The sequence below is a fragment of the Serinus canaria genome, chromosome 2 (assembly GCF_022539315.1).
Source record: "Serinus canaria isolate serCan28SL12 chromosome 2, serCan2020, whole genome shotgun sequence".
Classification (NCBI taxonomy): domain Eukaryota; kingdom Metazoa; phylum Chordata; class Aves; order Passeriformes; family Fringillidae; genus Serinus; species Serinus canaria.
In genome coordinates this window covers 116,558,972-116,581,491 of record NC_066315.1, presented here as the reverse complement: position 1 = coordinate 116,581,491, position 22,520 = coordinate 116,558,972, and the positions used below count along the sequence as shown (strand labels likewise).

At 37.9% G+C, this 22,520-nt stretch overlaps 1 protein-coding gene across 3 annotated transcripts in view; it reads left to right on the top strand.

Annotated features, from left to right (window-relative positions):
- The window catches only part of LOC103812691 (cytochrome P450 7B1), a 125,064-nt gene that overhangs the window by 86,251 nt on the left and 16,293 nt on the right, over positions 1–22,520 (top strand). For 2 of the 3 annotated variants that reach the window (XM_050970723.1, XM_030227150.2), the window contains exon 2: positions 16,696–16,832. In XM_050970723.1, the coding sequence (XP_050826680.1) occupies positions 16,696–16,832 (137 nt within the window). Of the gene's footprint in view, positions 1–16,695; positions 16,848–22,520 lie in introns of all 3 variants that reach the window. The other variant, XM_050970722.1, reaches the window with a different exon arrangement.

Below are 22,520 nucleotides of genomic sequence, written 5' to 3'. Positions count from 1 at the left end.
TTCCTTTGGCCATGTCCTCTGGCCCATCCAGAGGAGCTGTTGGGAGGGGGTGAGGGGGAGTTGGGGGACAAGAAAGGGAAAAGCATGGAAATGGCTGTGATGCCTGTTCTGCTGGAAGACCCGTGCTTCTGCTGTGGCTGGCAGAGGTCCAGTGGCTGGCTGTGGTCGGAACTGATCCCAGCACAGGCAAGAGGAATTCTGTGGCTGGGCCATGGACAGGTGCAGTAGTAGGGTTTGATTTTATTAATCTGATTTTCAAAGGCATTTTTTGAGAGCTCTTCAGATTATATAGAGTCCCTTTTCCCTGAGAATCTCATCTGCTAGTGACTGGTTTGTAAGTCCTACACATGTGCAGGTGTTTGTATTCTGTGACCACCATTGTAATTTTTGTTAGTTTATCAGTGTTAATCAGAATTTATCTCTACCAAGTACTATCTGGCCTAGCAATAGCAGTATTCAAGTTAATACTGCTATGTGGATATATACCCCTGATTGTAATTTGGTTTTTATTTACCTGCTCATATAAACTAAAAACATCCCCCAGTTTGTAAGAAGAACATGAGGCTGTGATTCAATTTGCTTACTTCCTTTTTTGTTATTTTAAGGTGGAAATTCTGAATAATATTAAGAACAAATAACAGCAATCAATAATCCTAACTCCAGATATTTGCATTTTGTACTAGGATGATTTGATGATGTTGTCAGTCACCTCTGAATGATCCTATATGTGAGGGAAGCTGCAGTTAAGAGTCTAATTTGTTTCCAAACTCTTATGTAAATATCTCAATCTTGCTACTTCAGTGTGAATAAAATGTTTGTGGTTTAAAAGAAGACCATGACATTCTTAAAAGAAGACCCTTTTCAAGCCAAAGGGTTGAAACCTGCCCTTTCTCTCACTAAACAGAGAACAGCCCAGCCTTACTAGTGGGTAGCCAAAATGGAAATTTACCAAACTGATTGGTCACAGCAGGTTATTGAGTGGACTCTTAGAGGAGATCTCTCGGGGTCTCTGGCTGGTCGAAGTGACCCCAAGAAAGGTTAAAACATCTCTTTTCCCAGCCTGGCACTTGAAGAAGGAGTCAGAGCTCTTCAGTTCTTGGTCTCAAGGTTGTTTATTGTATCTTACCTAAAAATTTTTTTCTCCTGTCCAGCCAAGGTCGGCTCAGCAGGACAGTCTGAGGCACTCTGCCCACCTCCAGGGTAGTGTTATCTTTTTATACTAAAAACTACGTATACAATGTTTACAATTACTTTCCAATACCTATCACCTATGTTAGATGGTGAGCTTCTGCTCTGAACCAATCTAAAAGTGCCAACATCACAGCAGAAGATGGAGGCCAAGAAGAAGAAGGAGAAAGGTTGGACATGCCCAGATTCCTCCATCTTGCCCCCTGAACCTCCATTCTAAAAACCCCAAAAATCTATTTTTCACCCTGTGATAAATTCACTGTCATTCTACTTAAACTTTCATGGCTTGCAGATCTGCATTAAAGGTTGGTAACTTGCTCCATGGGACATAATCAAAACCACAAATGTCTTGGGCTCTGTGCCAGAGTCTCTGAGCCCCCTGGCAGGGGTCTTGGCCATCCAGGACAGCCAGAGGGATGTCCTGAGTTCCGACAGAGATCCTGCAGCAGAGGGAAAATTATTATCCCTTTTAATAATTCCTTAAAACCATTCCCAAAATTTTGTTTTCAGTCAGCTGGGTATTTCATGATGTGCAACAGAAGTAGAGTGATGTATTGAAGTACTGAGCAAGACCTTTGGTCTTATAAGTAATGGACATCTCCATAAGTTATCCAGAGGAGTATTCTTAACCTGCACATACACAGTGCAAAGGCTGTAGTTCATACTTGAAGATCTATTTTTCTTTTTAGCAAAAGTGTGAGGAGCTCCCTTCCCTTGTGGACTAAACCTTCATGAAGGTCAGAGTGTCCTGGACATTCCATTTGCTGCCTGTAGCTTATCTGAGACAGAAGTCTATGATCCCTTGATGAGAAAATGGTAGAAGAATGGTAGTTTGCAACCACAGGTGTGGTGTGCATGTGAGGGAGCACAGAAGCTATAACTAAATGTAATGCCATTGATACAATAGCTTTTAATGTCTTGGCTTTTTCTGATAACTTAGGACAGAATTTTTTTAAGAAAAAAAGGGAAAATGTATGTGTTTGTTGGATGTATGCCAACACTGGTTGACACAGTCAGCAGCTGAAGACTAAATCTTCAGGGTGTAAATTCTTTTAGCTCAGTTGATGCCAGGAGAGCTGTGTCAGACTGCAGTACTTTAAGCTCTGTCCTGAGGACACCCAGTACCATTAGCAGGAACTGTAAACATGGAATCAGTGAGTTCCCTGGAAAGGATTCAGTGCTTTCCTGCCAGGAGCTCAGCACCAGTAGTGGTCTTGAAGACCTAGTGCTGCTGGAAGACACATGATTAGAACTGAGGGGAAAACTGTTTTGTGTTATCTTTGAGTCTGAAAACTGCTAACATCCCAAAACATTGAAGATATCTGACTCTGTGGGATTTCCCTGGTGCTGTCTTCTCCCTGGCCTTCTTAGGTTAGGACAGATTACAGCAGTTCAAGCTGGTGTGTGGGAGATTGTTCCAGAGTCTTACCTGTGACAATCCAAACACAAAGACCTACCTACAAGGGTAAGCTTTTCATCCCATCCACAGTATTGTATTAAAAGAGCCTACTGAGTAGGTATCTCTGATTTAGCAGCAGGATGGAGCTGAAATCGTGTCCTGACATGCAAGCATTTTGGATTATTTAATAACTTAATTTTTCCTTGAGGATTGATAGCTTAGTCTGTCATTTATTTGTTTGATGTTTTATGATCTGATGATTTCTCCTCACATATTTTAGTCAGGCATATTATGTATCACTGTTGCTTTATGTTTTCTATTACTGGGAATTAATTTTTCACACAGTATCTTCATTTAATTATATAATACAATCACATGTGCATCTGCATGAATATGAAGAATCTGTTCTAATTTAGCCATTATTTATTATTCTATCTTAGGTTTTCCAGTAAAAATTCCCAAGTTTTTTGTTTTAGCATAACAATAGTCATATTCATTGCTTCTTACATTTTAACAAAAGCACTCAGATGCCAATTCATAGATTGACATAATCAGCTTTGTTTCTTAATTAGAAAAGAGAATAAAGCTGTTTAGGGGTGTCAATAAAATGACAGATGCATCATTAACAGAAGGCTACATTGTATCAGAATGGTGCAAATCTTTGGAATTGAAATGTTAAAAATTTTTGCTGGTAACCTTTTGTTTCTAATTTTCATTTTCTTGTAATTTTTTCATAATTGAAAATAGCAAAGGTACATAATACAGCATATAATACAGAACAGTTATTGGTGGTAGAGAACTCAAGTTTATAACCAGAGTAGAGCTATAGCTAAGGAAACTTAGGATTTTGCCTACCCTCAATACAAAATTCAGCATGGTCAGTGAACCCTTTAGCCATGCCTTTGATGTACTCCTTTTCACCCCTGTAATGTCACCAGTTGTTTATGAGCAGTGGGGTAGCATGTAGATTATGAAATTCAGGACTCATCCTATGCCTGACTTCTTGGTGCAGCACAGGGTATGAAACCCTGCCACAATCAGTCTGAATATTCAGTTTAGCATTGACTTCAGTGAATCCATATTTCTCCATCTGTTTGTGACACTATTGATACCCTCTTACCCTTTGGAATAAAGGAAGTTTTTACATTGTACTTTTAACACACAATAGCTTTCAGTCAGAACAAACAAAAATTTCAGAATCTGACAAAATTGCAAATATTTAAACACTGGGACAATGGGAATGCATGATGTGGGATTCAGGCATACAGACTGAAATAAGATTGCATGCTGTATCTATGAGCAGTCAGAGGTGGCTCGTCCCAGCAGGGTCTGATGCCCAGGGTATCCATAAGACCCAGCACCTCATATCAGCTTTACTGACAACCTGAGCTGGAGGATTTTTAGATTTCTTACAGTTCCAGCTGTCTTCTGGCAAGCAATATTGAGATTCTTTCTAGAACAAAATCTGTACTGTTTTTTCTGTTTGGCACCAGTCACATGACACAGTTTGGGGCTAATGGTCTGGCTCGTTGGTCACACAGCAAGACACATGAGAGTCCTGCCTTGAGTGTACTCAAAATACCCACATCCCTACAGACTTCTGTGCTAGATGAGTGCTGTGAAGCCAGTCTTGAAACCTTTTAAACAAAGAAAATGATGATTGGATGAGTCACCAGTCTATAGTCCTGAGCTTGCATCCATGGATTAACATGGATGAGGTGTTCTAAATCTTAGTCTCCTTCTCTGTCTGTATCTACACCCTTTTCATTAGAACCTGTAAAGCTCATTATCTCTTCAACAAAAATGCTTTAAATTTTTAAGATTTCGTGAAGTTTTGACTCTTCTGTGAATTTTATGTCCCATGTATGGACAGCTGCTTCATTTGTTGTTTGGGAATCAGCATTTAATTATGTGGGGCTCCAAAACAATTGTAATGCTACCCAGTTGAAGCTGCTGGTTGAAAAATATTGAACACTTTATTAATAAAATTTCAAATTCAAATGAGACGAGGATGAGCAGGTTGAGGAGCATCAGGGAGTATGATAGAGACAGACAGACTACTGGAATGTCATCCTGTCTTCCCTGAGACAGGCCCATTAGATATGGAGGATTCCCTCTCCTCTCTGAGCACAGTGAATTACAGCATAAGGAGCAATGGGGATACATTTCTGCAGGAGCAGCAGGAGCATCACCTGTGTGACTGCCCCACCTCCCCAGGTGCCTGGCTAATAGGGGTGAGGCTCTGTGAGCGTAGCTGGACAATGATGAGGGCAAGGGCTCATCTGGCATGGGGGTGTTGCCAGGGTCAAGTCAGACCACACCCTCTGTCAAAGCCACTTCCAGAAAGCAAGACAGGTGGTTGTCATGGGAAACCCTCTTCTGTTGGGAACAGAAGGCCCAGCATGCAGACTCGTCACACCTATTTGGGAAGTCTACTGCCTCCTGAGTCCAGCTTAAAGATGTGAAAAGGAACCTTCCCACCCTGTTCTGGCTTTCGGATTATCATCCATTATTGATTTTTCAGGTGGCAATCTGAAAGTCCCAACAAGAAGTTTGAGGGCAATCAAGAGAGACCTCAGGGCTTGGGGACAACTGGCTAAAGGATCAGTTGCACAAGTAGTGTTCTCCCCTGTTTGCAGGGAATGATGGGGAAGATCAATACCTGGTTCCAACCCTGGTGTTCACCCTTTTTTCTTCATGGGTTGGCTGAGTTTTGGGCTCTAGTATTGAGTTTACAGGAAAGACAGGGAGCCACTGGAGCATGTCCAGAGAATGGGAAGGAGGCTGGTGAAGGTTCTGGAGCTCAAGTCCTGTGAGGAGTGGCTGAAGGAGCTGAGGTAGAGAAAAGGAGGCTCAGGAGTGATCTAATCACTCTACAACTCCCTGAAACTGAGTCAGTCTATTCTCCTGAGTACCAATAGGTAGGACAAGAGGAAATGGCCTCAAGTTGCGCCTGGGGAGGTGTAGAATGGATGTCAGGAAAATTTCTGCATCAAAAGGGTGGTCAAGCACTGGAAAAGGTCACCCAGGAAAGTGGTTGAGTCCCAGTCCCTGGAAATACTTGTGTGGAAGTAACACTTCCACACATGGTATAGTGGTGGACATGGTTTAGTGGAGGACTTGTCAGAGCTAGGGCAGTGGTTGGACATGATGGTCTTAAAGGTCTTTTCCAACCTAAATGACTCCATTATTCTATGGAATTACTCAATTCCATAGAATTGAGGTATCTGGTTTTGAAAAAGAAAATAAAAGGACGGTATCTGGTTTTAAAAAAGAAAATAAAAGGATAATATATTTTCATATATAGCTATCTTGGATTCTTCAAAAAGATGATCCTTTATAACTTACATATTATTTTGTACAGGAATCAAATTAGTAAAAAAAGGAAACAAATATTCATTTGAAATTCTAATGTCTCTGATTACAGTCCTCAAGTTGACATTTGCTCACTTTAATTTAAAAAATTGAGAATTTTATTTATGTTTTCTACTCCTTTTTTCATAGCAGAGGGGTTTAAAACATGTTCAGACCTACAGTATCCCAGTCACTGTTCCATCTTACAATCTTCAGTTAGTAATATCTTACTTTCTGTGACTGCAGAAAGAAAATGTATTCTTGATTTGCCTAAAACTGGAATTAGTTAGTTTGCCTAAAACCAACAGAGATTGCATTTGAGAGCACTCACACAAGTACAAGGCTTCATTAAGGTTTAACCCTTATGCCCTTGAACACAATAGAGTTTACATAAATATTTAAGAAGGGCAGCCACAGACCAATTAAAGGAATGTATTTTCCAAGCATCAAACCATTGTTTTCAGGCAATGCACTGATGCTCCTAAATTAATACATATTAAATCTGTTATGGGCTTAGCAGAGTTTTAGGCTCAGGAGAGGGAAAAGCAGATGAGAGCACCCCAGGGGGAGGTCGGGCAGAGATTGCCTGTGAGACACACGACCCACGCTCTCAGAGTCTGTGTGGCTGAGGGTGGCTGCAAGCTGCTCTGCAAATCCGCCTGAGGAGGACAGGGCACCACCATCCCTGTTGTTAAGTCCTTTCAGCATCCTAGGAAAAGCTGTGGGCAAGCTGAGAAGGCTGTGACTGGCTTCATTTTGATATTTGCTAAATAAAATTGAGGAGCAGCTGTTTTGTGGGAAATATATTTAAGGGCTATTTTTTTTTTAAATTTAAAAATAAAAATGTTTTAAGATACTTCAGAATTCCCCTCATAATGAGAGATCTAGTTTCAGTCTAGTCCTACCCAAGATTGCTTAGTAAAAGACTGCACTTTTCATATCCACTCACTTCAGACCCAAGAGTCCATCAGATTGCTGTTTCATTGTGAATAGTATGAATTATAGAAAGGTGCTACTCATATGTACATTTATGTGAAAAGTATCACTACACAGACCTAGGAAAATACATTTGCAAATAATTGGATTTGTGGCTCCCTAATTGTGGCAGCTTGTTAAGGCAGGGATAGGACTTATCCAATGTGAACTATGAGAAAGTCTGATTTGAAAAAGACCCATATGCTCTTGAGAGCATTGGCAGAGCTGGAGCAGAGCTCAGGGTGAGAGAAGGAGGAAAAGGTACAAGTGAAATGGAAAAGAAGTTTTGGAAGAAGAGTAAAGAATGCAGAAGCACATCTAGAAAGGGAAAAAAGAGCAGAGACTTGTTGCAGCTAGTGAAAAGCCAAAGATAAAGAGTGCAGATTGTTGCATGCTTTCTGCTGAAAAATAGATCACCTGCAGTTTCTACTGAGAGAAGTAAAATCAGTTCAGGAGAAACTGAGATGTTAATCTAGGCTGGTGGCTGAAGGAGATGAAGCAGGAGAGAATTAATGTTTGTGGGGAATCCTGTTACAAGACTGTTTCTCTTAACCTACAAGTCTACGTGCAATAGACTTGTAGCACTGGAAGGAAAAGAGGGAAAAGTACCTGGAAAGAAGACATGAATAATTGAAGAAGACCTACTTTTCATCTTACAGACTTTATAGCTTTTGAAACATTCACCTAAGTACAGTATTCAAATGCTGTTTTCCTGTGATACATGCCTTACTGACAGAATTAGTTACCTACTCTCATTATATCAACTTCGAGTTTATTTGCAAATAAGTGAACTAAATAAGGTACCTGGGCTATTTTTGTGTTTATCCAGCTGTTGAGACTACACTTTGGAGTTTTTCAATATATTTTTGAGCAAAATATGTCCTGACTGTTAATTCTGTAATACAATTTGTGAAATGTCTGACATCTGAAGCTCATGGGGTAGAGGAGGGAAATTGCTTGCAGATTGTCATGTGCTTCTGATGCATCCACTTGGGAAATGCATGACCATATCTTTGGGAGTCATGAAATTGTTAATTAAAAATCTTCTTAGCTGTATTTCATCTTTTTTCAAAAAGATAAAATGCAAAATCTTTTCTTCTTCTAAAGCTATACACATGGAGATTTTTAGAGCGAGTAAGTGGCCCCGTTTTCTAGCTAATTACCTCAATAAATCAGGAGTGGGTTGCTGGTATTTGAAAATTCTATGCATGGTAGACAGAGTGAGAGACAGAGCAGTTTTCTGCAGTGGTCTGTTGCTGGTCAGTAATGGTATATAATGCACTCAGGTCAAAAGGGTGGTACTGATACTCACAATGCCACCATGGCTATGACATCAGAAGCTTACAGCTAAAACCCAAAATATTATAATAAAACTGTTTGTGTTACAACATGGAAAGTGTTTGTGTTACTGCTAAAAAAAAAAAAGAAATTATGGCACCACTCAGTTTTTCCTATGATGTGATCTTTGTTTGCATAAATGCTTATGTGTGTGCATATAGAAATATGCTTATATACACATAATCTGTATTGATATGCATAATCTGATTGATATATACACATAATTGATAAATACATGTGTACACACACATGCATCCTGAATGAATTGTATTTGCTTCTTGAGAATGGATAATACTCCCTGAAAGAGGAGTTGGAGAGAGTGATTTTATTGGTACTGGTTGATCTCAGAACTGAGGATCACTTTTGCAGTGAACAATGCAGACATGCACTGTAGAAAGTCTGTTCCTGTCTCTGCCTAAGACAGGAGACAACAGATGGGTGTGGGAAGACAGGAGAGCACAGTGGGGAAACTGGACAAGACTCACCAACAGCCTTGCTTCTTCTCTGTGCCACTGCAGTGTGTGTGGTCCGCAGTGGTGGCTGTGGTGGTCAGGATTCAAGGAGGGGTTTGGCTGAGGGTCAACTGGAAGAGAAAGCAGGTGGACAATTCCTGGACTAGAACACATTGCAAGAGATGAGAGCAAAGGCAACCCAGATCTGAACAGGAGAAGAAAGATCTGGTTTGAGAAGAAAGTAAACAGTAGGTGGGAAAGGGGCTCAATGGTCATGGCAGGTCCATGGAGGCATCCCAAGAGGGTGGAAGTATGCAGAGGAATCAGGGGCAGGAGAAAAAGATTTTTTTGATGTCAGGAAAACTGACATCAAAAAAAAAACAAATATGAGAAAAGACAAGACAGAATTAGAGGAAATCTAATGGAGATACCTTGATACCTTGATGACCGTACTGATGTATCATTAATAAAAACCAATACTTCCAAAAAGCTCCTTTTCTCACTGGTGATTATAGAGATGTCTGATTGACCAAGATTCCAAACTTCTGGATGGCTCAGTTACATTAAATGAAGGGTCTATTTTCATCATCCTTTTTGTCCTAATGATCATATTGCATTATTTATCATGCAGTTTTATAGAAAACAATACTTGATTCTTGCAATAATTATTTTTTTACTTCTGAAATTGCATACTACATTCTCAAAGAAAACACTGCTGCTGCATACAGAAGCAGCAATATTTTTCCATCTAGCATTCTCCTCTCTTTCCTTGTTACCAGGGTTTTTAAAATGTGATAATGTCCCACCACTGTTTCTGAGATTTCCTGAATTTATTTGTTTGCTCTTTATTACGTAAGGAATGATTTCTGCCTGTTTGAATATATTTCTGTGGGGAGTGCTGACATTCTTATCCACACTTCACTTGTCACTTCCAGGCCAGACGGTTAATATGATTTTCCTACTATGAGCTACTTACTGTGTACAGTTTTAACATGTGTTGCAGCAAAGCAGTATATTGAAGTGCAGAAATGAATTAGGGAAGAGAAGGATATCAGACAAAAGTCAGTCAGTAAAGTCAGTTAATGTGCAGCATAAATATGTTCCTAATAGGAGTAAAAGGAAATACAGGTGGATCTTCTGATCCCATCCTTCTCACATGAACATGAGGGGGAAAAGTGTTTGTGTTTGTGGATAATACCTAAAGAGGAGTGTCTGCGAGCCTGCAAAGGAGGGATTAGCATTCCAAATGGCGAACTGGAAAACACAGAGGACTAATCAACAACATCTGGATGGGAGCACAATCTTTTCACTGGGAAAAGGCTGAGGGCTGTAATGGCTCCCAAGTTGCATTTTTATCAACACGGTAGTGATCTTGCACAGAAAGCTGAGGTTGTGCTGGGAAGCAAAGGGTGTCACCCTTGAGATGAAATGGGTAATTGCACTGCTGTGCTCAGTGCAGGACACTGCCATAGAGAAGGGTGTGAAAATGAAGAAAGAAGTGATACAAGTATGTAAAGATCTAGAAAATAGTTATGAGGGAATACTGGAAGAAACTGGGGTTGTTTAACCTAAAGAAGAGTAAAGGAGAACATAATAAGTATCTTTAAATACATAAGTGTTCCTGCAGAAGTGAAGGGGATCATTTATTCTCTTATCCTCTGCAGACAGAGTGAGAAGTAGTGGGCTTGAGGTACATGAAGATAAAGGTTAGATGTGAGGAGAAGCACATTGCTTGGGGAGACTGAAAAGTCTCTGTTACTGACTGTCTTCAAGAAGGGCATAGGAAAATATAAGGAAGATACCAATGCACAGCACTCTACCTGGGGTATGAAATCTGTAACCTCTCATCATCTCTGCCTAGCCTGTTTTTCTTTGATTAAAGCTGAATTAAGAAAGGAAATGTCCTGGACTGGACAAATAGCCTCAAATGTAAAATTTAATAGAATGACCTTGAGCTTGGTCAGGGAAAGTGTTGAGTAGTCGTGGCTGCTCTCACAGCCTTTACCCAGAGCAGAAGCAAATTGGGATTGCAAAATGAAGGCTATGAGCACTAAATTTGTATTAATTTTTAATACTGATGAATTATTGTCGCATTTGCCAGGTCTTGTCTTCACCATGCCCCCTATCCTAGCTGTTATGAAACTTTGCATTACATTTGGTATTGTAAAATTTCTCAGAATTCCCCTGATAAAGCCTGAGACAGAAGCTCTTTCTTCGTGGGTTTCCATTTTCAAACTGTTCTGATTACTTTCCCACAATGGTATTTACTTGCCTTTTGGCTTTTTAGGCAATGTCCCAACTGGTAACTAGAAATAGAGGTAGAATTTATAGATGTGTCCTTCAACAGAGTGTGCAGTGGGAAGAATTGCTATGTACAATGTCAACATACAATTCTTGATATAATTTAGCCTAAACTGCAAAGGAGTTAGATTTCTTAGAGAGTGATATTTCAGAGTTACTGAATGAGTTATTGAGTCTTGGTATTTTTGGGTATTTGGGGATTACCTAAATTAAATTGCTTAAAGAGAGAGAAAAGAAGATGCTCCAGTGGTGAGCGGATTAAATTTGGAGATCTTAGCAATAAAACCTTGTATGGTTTTAAAGGAGAAAAAAAGCATTTTTTTATTAAAATCCCAGAAATTTTTGACATGAAAAACTTTCAACAGAAGGATTGCATTTTTCTGGGGGTAAAAAAACAATCACTATAAAAATTCACTAGTTGGTTGATTTGCTTTTGTCAGCATTTCTCCCAGTTTGTCTCACATTACCACTAGGGTCTGTTTTGCTGTACTGCTCTTTTTGGGAGTGCAGATAAACTCCTCTCCTTGGAGTGCTCAAAAGTGTATTTTCTACTTTTTTTCTGAGTCTTTGTTCTTCTCTTTTATGAGTGATTTTTATCTTAAGGAAAAAGAGATGGTGATCAGTACTGCAGTATGAAACCACTTTACCTAGGCATGGTATAGGCAGTAGCAGTGTGAGGTTTTTCTGTCCAGGACTCACACTTCTTCATTGAGTCAACCCATGTCTCTCTCAAGATGATGCATCCATTTACTCCCCACAAACCTGAAAGCAGTGACCAGATAGGAGCAATGCCTTTACCTCCACAGGAAGTATGTAAGCTGAGAATTCAAGGGTAAAAGATTGTATATTGCTAAAACTCTCATCTGGCTTGTTCTGCAGGGAATGCTTTTTTTGTACTGCATATATTCAACCTGAAAGATTTAGAGTTCCAGGAGATCACTGAGTCAGATAATTTAGGAAAGGATTTAAGACATGCATAATTTTATAAATGTCAGAAATTGCACTGTGGACAAATATTTGAAAGAAAATTTTATTTTCTATCATCATAGATGTAGAACACCTATAAGTAGGTCTAGGGGAAAACTGTTAAATTTTAAAAAATCTATAAAGACTCACTGGCTTCCTCCTGTCCTAAGTTTCTTGTGTTCTCTCTCTCATAATATAAGAAGACATTCCAGACACCACATTTCTGGGGATTACCTTTCTTGGGGTTGAAGCCTTTGGCCTCATTCTTTTCCTCACAGTTAGAGTGTTCAAAAGCCCCTGGAAAGACACTGTCTGTCATGTCTTGTTGCTTAAATATTGTGATCGAGCCTGTGAATAATCTCTAACTGCTTTGACATGTTCATAATAGCTTTTGTTCTACTCTGTACCAATCCATTTCCATTCCTTAAAGTCCCCTGACATGGTGTGTTCCAGTTTGGACATGGTATTATGATGGTTTGTCCAAAGATACTATGGAAAATTCAGGGCACTAACTTTAATTTTGTGAACGGTAACGATGGTGTGGAAAGTGAAAATGATCCCTCTGTGGCAAAAGATGTTGTTAGACCTTTTTCTCCTGGGCTGGTGTGGGGTTTTTTCCGCCTTTGGTGGAAGTTGTTGCGAAAAGCGGTCAGCTGAACCGGCATTACCCTGCAGAGTGACGTGTTCCTGTCGGGCTCCTTCAGCTGCGCTGGGTGCAGTGAAGGCTGCCTTCACACCAGATGCCAATCATACACCACCAGTGGATTTGCAAGATTATAGGACAGGAAAAAAAGATGAAGGTTAAGCATGGGGCACAATAGAGATTACTTATGGTAATGAATTGTATAATTTTTCTAGACAGATCTGGATTAATGTTTATCCCAGGCAAAAGATTACTGTATGTCTGATTCTAGTTGTAAACAGACATTATTAAACAGAAGGTTTATGTTCATGAAATGCGACTATGGGTGTTAAAGCACTTATGATTTATTATGTGCAAAAAGAAAAATTAACCTGTTCATCTGCTATAGTACAAGATGCGCTGTGGGTTTTTGCATAATTTGAAAGGCATCTGCTCCTTTGGAATACAAATAACCAGTGAGATGAGAAAGATTCTCCTCTCATTTACACGGGTTCAATGCCTCACACTGCAGTGATGTTGAAATGGTGTAACCCAGAAAAGATTAGTCTTGTGTGCTTTTATAAAGCAATAATATTTCTGTGAGAGATCACGTTGGCAAAGTCTGTTTGCTTGTGAATCTTTAGGGTATTTTCTTTATAACTTAAAAAAAAAAAAAAGTCAAGTTTAGAGACCTTTACAAATGACTTTACTGGGATTTTCAAAATAATTCCCTTTCACTGCATGAAAGCATAATGTTTAGAGACATTGAATTTGATTTTTTTTTTTAATTGAATATTTTCCAGAATACTTATGTTGAAGCTCATTTTTCTTCTGCTTTATTCCATCACTGCTGCTTGGCATAAGTGTGACATAGATACAGCATCCACATTTTTTAGTATTGCCTTACCTCTGTAGCTAAATAATCACACCTGAGTCACTGCCTTCTGTGTTTTAGGTGAGCTGAAAAATATTCCCTTGAGGAAACTGTAAGCAAACTCCAAAACTTTGCTTTTTTGGTGTAGTAGAAGTTGCAATTCTATTACTTGCTAACAAGAAAGTATCTTTTCTCTGTGAAAGCAACGAAAAATTACAGTTATCAAAATCTGTTCGTTCTATTTATGGGCAGTATTTGTAGCCAGCTGATTTTTGCATAATGCCATTTGAAATTATCCATTTAACAATGATGGATGATACAACTGTGTTGCTCTCCCTCCACTTTGTAACTGATCCGTCTACTTATAGATTGCATTGGACATGTTGCTGATGCTTTATTTGTAAAATTCACTCACATATGTGAGAAATTTGTTCGTTAAATCTTACTGACTTCACAGAGGCTTCTCAGACAAGTAAAGATACTCCTCTATATAATCAAAACCAGCCCAATATGTGGAGTGAAAAGACCTGGGAATATTGTGAGGTTTGTTAAATGCATTAGAATTTAAGCAGTTAGACTAGACCTGAATAAAATGTAATCTGTAAGACATTCTGAATGCTTAAATTAAAAAAGTTGCCTTCCTAAATTTCCATCAAAACACTTCATAGTGCTCTTCTATATTTCTTAGCTATATTTTGCATTCGGTAAAACAAAATACTTGTCATGAGTAAAATATAGTTCTAGTGCTTGTAATATTTTCCCTAATTATCAAATTTTACAACTTCTGTGAAGCGTGAGCCCAGAGTTAAAGTTCATGAGCAAATTAATTAAGCAGTAAAAGTTTCTGTGGGTTTTGTTAATGGTTCCATTTAGCATCCAAAGTTGATGAAGACTTCTGGAGATACCCAGGATGCGGGTAAGAGTCCCTCAGGAAATGGGGTTGGCTGCGCTGCTCTGCTTGAAAGTTTGTGGAGAGAGGCCCTGGATTTGGGGAGGCACTGAAACACGAGCGGCCGTTCTTTTCTGTGCCGCGTGTTAGCAGACACTGATAAGTCGTGGAGATGACCTCCATCTCCCAAAGAGACAGAAAGCTAGAAATGAAGACACATTTCTGTTATCAGTCTGCTGTGGGTCGTAAGTGGAACTGGTGTTATATTTTTCTCTGAAAGCCACGTAGCCTTGACACAGTGTTTAACAGTGTTAAGCTTATTGCTGCTGAGCTAAACATGTCTGAAGTGAACGATGACCCTCACGTCTTTGCAATAGCAAAATGTCTCCCTGATGTGATCCCGAAGACTTGGAGCATTAAGTTAATTTTCCCCTGGATTTCTGAGCTGCCTTCTTTTTACCCGGCGGAGAGCCAGTGAAGAATACAGCTTCTGACCGAATGACAGAACATGGAGGGTGAAATTAGATGCATTCAATTAGAAGATGACAAAAAGCCTATCTAAATATTTGTCAGGATGCTACTTACAGGACGTAGTCTCCAGCCAGGGAAGTGAAAGGCGGACACTCTCAGGACTTAATAGTCTGGGGGGGAAAAATGGGTAAATCGTCCTGATTCTTTACGGGCTTGGAAGGGATAATTGAGGGTATCAAGTTGGCTGCTATGCTTCCAGGGCTAGTGATCCCTCTCATATAATCTCAGATTAGTTCTTTGCTTTTATTCACTTATTACAATTAAACATTACAAAGTTTTCTGGACCATTTGAGTAAATAATGTTGTTACTTGACCACAAGAGGATGATTAATGTAGTGGTTTCTGGGCGTTATTGAAGAAACAGGAGCTTCACATTCTTGTCAATATAAAAACACACTACAAAACTACCAAACAAAATGCCAAAGTCACAAAACTTAAGGAAATGAAAAAGGCAAAGCAAACTGTTGGCTGTGAGACTGTCAGACAATAAGATGTACTGGTTTCCCAGAGGACAAAGGATGTTCTTGGAAACTTAAATTTGAAGTTAGTAGTCAGTTATACAGAGATTAAAGTACACAGCTTGGCTTAGCCACATCTGTTTATCTGTAAATTAAATTTGTGATAACTTTTTTAAAGTAAGTGAGCAAATCTCTGGCTTGTATTTTCCTGCCCAAAAAGTTTTAATTATGAAAGTAAAATTAAAAGTAAATACCAAAAAGCATACCATAGTTATTTTATTTTTTTTTAATTTGTGTTACAGCAGTTCAAGGGGGAATGTGACTATGATAGGGTTAATCCAGCTACATAAAAATCCATGCTGTGTATGATAGTAGTAAAGCTTGTGATCCCTTGATCTTTGATTAGATCCAAGCTAGTAAATATCTTGTGTTTAATCAGAATGAGTTGTTCTGCATGTAGTATAAGTCACCTTCACAGATGGGATGTAGCAGCAGAGTTGTTTGTGAATATTTGTTTTAATCCCTTCCAGAACAAGCATGCTTTATGTTTCTTTGTTGTAAATCAGATTCAAGCAACTAAAGACCAGCATGAAGGAAGATATTTACTTGCAGTGTGGGAACCATTTTTCCTGTTAAAGAAAAATGTAATTTAGTAGATTCCTAATAGGCATTTTATACTATTCCGTAAAGATAACTAACACACCATGGCTGCTTTTTTAAACTGGGACGCAAAGATCAATACCTGAACGTTCTTCTTAAACTGTCCAGGTACATTTCTATCTTAGGCTATAAATATAAAGACACTAAGGTTTATTATAGTTAATGTTCAGTCTGTATTATTATCCTATATTTTAAAGGTATTTAGCTAGAATGGCTGTTCTCTGTTCTGGTAAGCTGAAATTACTAAAATGTTATCTGTAAGGATACTTGTTTTGTGTGGTGTGTCGGCGTCCTATTTACCTAAATCTGTCATAATTGCCTTCCAATATATCTTCCTCTGACACACCAAATATTGAAAATGAGATGACTCTTTGCTGGGAGATTTTCTACTGAATGTCATTTTTCTGTGTTCATAACTTGATGGTAATAACTGGATGACCTGTAGTTAAATGCATCTCAATTTCTCTCACTTATTTTTCCTAATCACCACATGGAGCCTTCAGTGCTCAGAGGTGTGATTAGATTTAACCTGCCATCATATCTGAAGAACTTTCTGTATAACATATTATACATTGCAGGAATTATAGATGTAAATGGTGGGTCTAAGTGTAGTATATAAATAGATATAAAGATGAGTTGTTCTCATGCCAAAGTTAATTCCTGTTTATTTTTTTTCTGCTTTTAACAGAAAGACTGGAGAGCCCCCACTAATAAATGGCTGGATTCCTTACCTTGGGAAAGCTCTGATTTTTAGAAAAGACGCTTACAAATTCTTACTGGATCAGCAAAAGAAATTTGGAGATATTTTCACTGTACATATTGCTGGTGAGAAATATTTTAGTATGTATCTTGATTTTTTTCCATCAGTGAAGTTAAATACTAATCCAAATGTTTAGTTTAGAATCTTCCTTGACCCAAAACATTTTTCTCTAGCATAGACCCATAAAAATCCCTCAATTTTACATATATTGTAAGCATAATAGTTATCTATAAAATATCACTATCAAAGTGTGGATTTATTTACACCTCTAAGTATATATGTATTTTGACAGATTTTTTAGGTATATACTGTATGAATATAGATTTTGCCAGCACATTCAATTATGTATTGGTGGTTTTTTCCCTAAAGAAAGGAGAACTAACATCATCTTGACACAGCACAGAAAAATATCAGATTAAATTTAGAAAACACTTAAGAAAAAAAGTGCAGAATTTGTTCTCACACATTTTACAACTGGTTGACAGGAACACAAGGGAATGAATGACACATTGACTCAGTGATACAGTCGGGACTGGAACACAGAAACTTCCCGTTGCCAGCCTCTTACTCTGATCATGCTTGCTGAAAAGAACAATATAATAAAGTATGATATAACCTCGCTGTTTCCTGTATTTATAATTGTATTACTAAGCCAGATTGAATACAAACACTTGAGTGATTTCACATAGGCACTTAGCTGTGGAAGAAGAACATAGAATAAAACTAAAATCCTGAATCAAAGTTAAATATATAAATTTACATCTGTCTATAGAGATCTACTTTTTACTAAAGTCAATATAAAATCCAGTATTTTCTCTTGCCTTTCTTTCAGAAAGGCAAGCTCTTATTAATACAGATGGTTATAATAATCTTCTGCACCTTTACATGCTGATATCCTTGTTCAAATTACCAGCTTTAGTCTATATATTTTTTAGTTATTCCTATAGTTTTAGGGAGTTTGAAACAAAAATGTTCAGTGTAATGTATAAAGCTTGCTTTTTTTCCTAGGGTAGGAGCATTAGCTTTATATTTCCACAGAAGCAATATTTTGGAATTAATTTTTTTTAAGTAAATTAATTTAATTGCAAACTGTGCTTTTAATTAAGAAAATTTTTCCTCCTTTTAAAAAATCTGTCCTTTTTTCCATTGGAAGAGAATTTTTATTGTATTAAATATGTTATTTTTTAAAATTTCATTTGGGATTTTTTTTTTGAAAACTGGTATAATCAGATCTTTTGCAACTTGAAAGTGAGTTTGGCACAGTACAACCCCAACTCTTGTTGAAATACAGTCTTTTTTATTGTTAATTTGAATTCACACTATAATACAGTTTTGGCTTCTTACAAATACCAATTAATAGCTATAATTCATGTACTAGTACATTCATAAAACTGGATACAGTCATACTTCAGAATTTTAAAAGTGTTTAATCAAATATTTATTTCTTTTGCCTCCTTATTATTTTATGCAAGACTGTGTTTAGAAGTTTGTGTTTAATCAATCTATGAGTATAATTTAGTTTCAGAAATTTCTATTTCCATGATAAACCAAATCCCATCTCAGATACTCCCCTAGGTTCATGTCTTTTGAGCCAAGCCTCCCTTGATAAAGACTGAGGTAAATGGAGTTAGTTCTGGGTATAGTTTCAGTCTTGATCAGGGAAATGTTTGATTTTGTGAATTCATCATAACAGAGACACCACTTTAAGTTCTCTTTTTTGGTATAAAATTGCTGACCGTCAGGACTTCACTAAAGAGAAATAGTTTGTCATCCTCAAGTCAGGAAGGAAACCAAAGCTAGTTAGTGTCTCCTCTCATGTCCTGATCGGAAGGCATACAGGATTTCTGTCTGTCTTACTGATTTGACATAGATGATGTTTCTGTGCTCGGCAAACATAGCGTAGCCAGCTGTATGTGGACTATCATTACTTTACCCCCCTGGTGGATGTCTAAAGGTCCTGTCAAAAAATTCTATCAATATATATTTTTATAATTATTGGTTCTCAAACTAGTTCATTTGGAAAATGTGGAACGATGCTTGGAGTTTCTGGCGTTGCCCCGTACTAGTAATGCGATTTTGCTGATTGTACTTTCCCATGTGATGAGCAAATGATTGTCATCCCTAAAAGTCGCAAGGGACATGGATGTCATCTTAATAAAGAAATTAAAAAGCACATCTTTCCATGAGAAACAATGTAAATTCCTGACCTGTCGCAGAAAATAGTTCTCTAATTGGTTTTGTGTGGTGGTGCAGCAGAATCGTTTTCCCCAAACGTCATGCCAGCGCAGCACCACTGTACATCATTGTCAGCAGTTCAGCAGAATCTCCCTAATAAGAGGACGATTACGTAAATGCGATAGTCTTGGGGGAAAAAAAAAAAGATCAGAAAAGAAAATAATAAGATAAGGAGGGGGGGGAAGAGAGAGACATTCTGTGGCCCTGAGATGATCATACTTCCCAAGCCCCTCTTCTTGCTAAGGGTCAGCAGTGTAGGCAGATAGCTAGGTAAGAATTTAAAGAGCTTGAAACAGTTTTGTCGTTGTTTCTCGGGATTAAACTTTGTGTCCTTTTCCTCTCAAGTTCATAGGAGTGATAATGAACCCTGCAACATTCTCTCTAACTCACCTTTAATAAAATAATCTCCGTGGTTTTTACTAAGCACATTTTGCCTTTTCAAATACTGCTACTAAGTCATTCTTTTCTTTAAAGCATGATACAACTACAGTAGCATATAACATTTTTCTCTCATAGGCAAAAGGTAATTTACATTAACTCCTTACCAGGCTGAAGCCTGCTCCAAGCATTACTGAAATAACATCCATCATTAGATGCCATCTGAAATGCTTGTCTTTCATCATTAGCATTAAAAAGGTCCAGAATGCATTATTAGAGTAATTTCTTAACTATCATACAAATACTGGCTTCTGTGCTCAGATTTACCAAAGTTGACAATTTTCATATTTTCCGCATCAATCTTCTATATCTAGGAGATCGTAGAAACTAAATGAGATAACCAGGCTATTTGCAGCATGGGTGTAATGCAGGCTGAAGAACTGGATAGTGAAGTATAAATTCTCTGTAGCCATTACAAATAAAAAATCAGGGGGCTTTTTGCAGAAAGAAGGATACATCTCTTGTTTTGACTTGTTTTTACTGTATTAAATAAAACAGCTCAGTGACTTAAACTATTATGAATTGGAGTGTGACATTTCTATATGTACATGTCTGCTTAGTTTTTGGCGTTGAAGGGGTTTTTTTACAAACTAACAGGGAAAGGCTTAGTCTCTAGTGGTTTCTATATGAATACCTTCAATATTTAAGGCTACCTGATTTGTGGAGATAGTAGTATGCCTTCATTTTTGGCTGATTTGGCATTACCTTTTTTAGTACTCTGATGGAAACTCATGAGTATCAAGATTTTGGATTGATTTCAGAAAAGGTCATTTTCCAGAGTTTGTCTTGGCATTAGCTGCAGTGGAAAGACATGGGAGTAGAGGGGGAAACTGCATTTTGAAATACCAAATAATAACTGAAATCTTTATGAAAGGTTTTAATTTATTGGTCTCTGACACCACCGGGGACAATCAGTGGGAAGAAACCTAACTGGAGAGAAGGACAGGATTTTAAAAGCAAAACTAAGGACCATATTGGCACTTTAAAAATTTAAAATCATAACTTGAGGTGAGAAAGTTTGTTCCACTTCGGATGTTTGCTGTTCAGGGTGTAGAGGAGGTGTTGGGGCACGATTTTGTAATTAGCAATCTGTTCCTGTATGGATGAGACCGGGGTAAGCAGTGCAGCCATGTAGTGCATCTGTGTGCAAGGATGACTGTAATTGTTAAAGGCTCCCATACCCACTCTCACAACTTTCTAACAGCCATTAATTAGCCCTAGGTTTTAGTACTTTTCTAATTAAGAGATCTAAAATTAGATTCTCGATGGCATACATAAACAAGCTGCCTTTGTTATAGGGGGCCTCCACTTTTCTGATTGTCTAGACACTTACAAAATGTAGCAACAACAAATATTTTGGTTTATGTGTTTATATATGTTGTTGACTTGCACTGATGTGGTCTGAAATGATTCTACAAAATGAATTCTATTTTGTTACATACTTACTTTTTGCTACCAGGAACCTGATGAGAATAATAAAAGCAGGATCTGTAATATTCTTTTTCTCAGGGACTTTTTTTTTTCAAAGTATGTGCTAGTACTGAGTGAGTTTTTATTTAAAATTATTTCTAAAATTGTTTGTCTGAAAACTCATTTGCTGAAAATCATTTTCTTACTTAAAAATTATAAGAATTGATGTGCGTTTGCTAAGTGTCTGATTAAAGATCACAAAGAAACTCATATTTTGCATCAGAAATAAGCAGATGGTGGACAGATGGTTTAAATTAATATTAATTAAAAATCTTAACTTAAATTGTTTACCCTGTAAATGCAAAGTTAAGAAGCCAGCTTTCATCTTTAGGGTTAATAACACTCCAAATCTATTTATTAAAAATTGCTCCAGTGGACATTCTTTCCAAGCTTTGATCACAAAGATGGTAGCCTCAATAAAGAGCATGAAAGTAGGTAAAAGCTGGAAAGAGAGGGTAATTCTAGGACTCTTAACAAAGATCCTGCAAGACTAAAGTCAAGTCAAGACTAAAAATTCCTGTTAGCCTCTGTAGTCACAGAAGGTCTAAAAAGGGGACTGAGAATTCAGGATTTCTCTGTCATGCTGGTTTCTCAATATTCTTTAAAATTGAATTTCCAACTATGGTTGAATATGTTACAGTAAAACAAAATCCATGAGTATCTTAAAAACGTTCACATACTGTTGGCAAAAAAGAAAAAGGGTTCAAATTCTGTCTTGATATGTCCTTTACATTTCTTTACTAGTTCACTGGGATTGCAATTGATGTAATTGGGAGGTTAATTATGGCAGCTGGTAATTGTAGAGGAAGTCCAGAGTATACCCAGATACCATAGGGCACTGTGTGTCTATATAAATCAGAATATGAAATAACTATGATAATTCAGATATCACTATATGGTAACCATGGATACTTGACATTTTTAGTGGTAGTGACTTCTTTATCTCTGGACATCTGTCACAGAGCCAAATTTGGTCCGCAGTTAAGCATGTAGTGTTCCCATTAAAATCAAAGGAGATTTGTCCCTTTAGTGAGACAGAATTAGGCTGTAAGTGCTGGAAGCTTTGCTCTTTCCCTGAGTTTGTGACTGGGATATTTCACAGGAAAAGTGTACATTTTAATTCGTACCCTTTTTCTCTAATGCACCTCTTCATTCAAGGTAAGAATCAGGAACTCTAAATTTAGAACCGTCTATAAAGAGCTGAGATTTAACTGAGCTTTGGGAGTGTTAGCATTTTGATTCATGGTGGTTCCTCCAAGTGCTCTTTTTCAGCAGTTGTCTTGAAGTTTGGGGAGAAATTGCAGGACTTCTCTGGCAGGCACAATTTGAAAAAGCATTTAACTTGATGCAATCCTATCCCTCTGTACAAGGAGCTGAAGGTATCACTGTGTCACCTCATCAAGGACCCTGGCAAGGGTAGGAGGTTGGTGGTGCACTCTGACACAATGGATCTTGGCACTGGGACAGTGTGTATCCCACAGTGGAGCCTGGGCTAAAAATGGTGCCTGCTACATCACAGGCTATGATTTCAGATTCATAAACTAAGGTGGTCATGCTATGGATACTAAAAGCACATTCTTAACAAAAAGTTAGAAAAGCTTCAGGGAAAA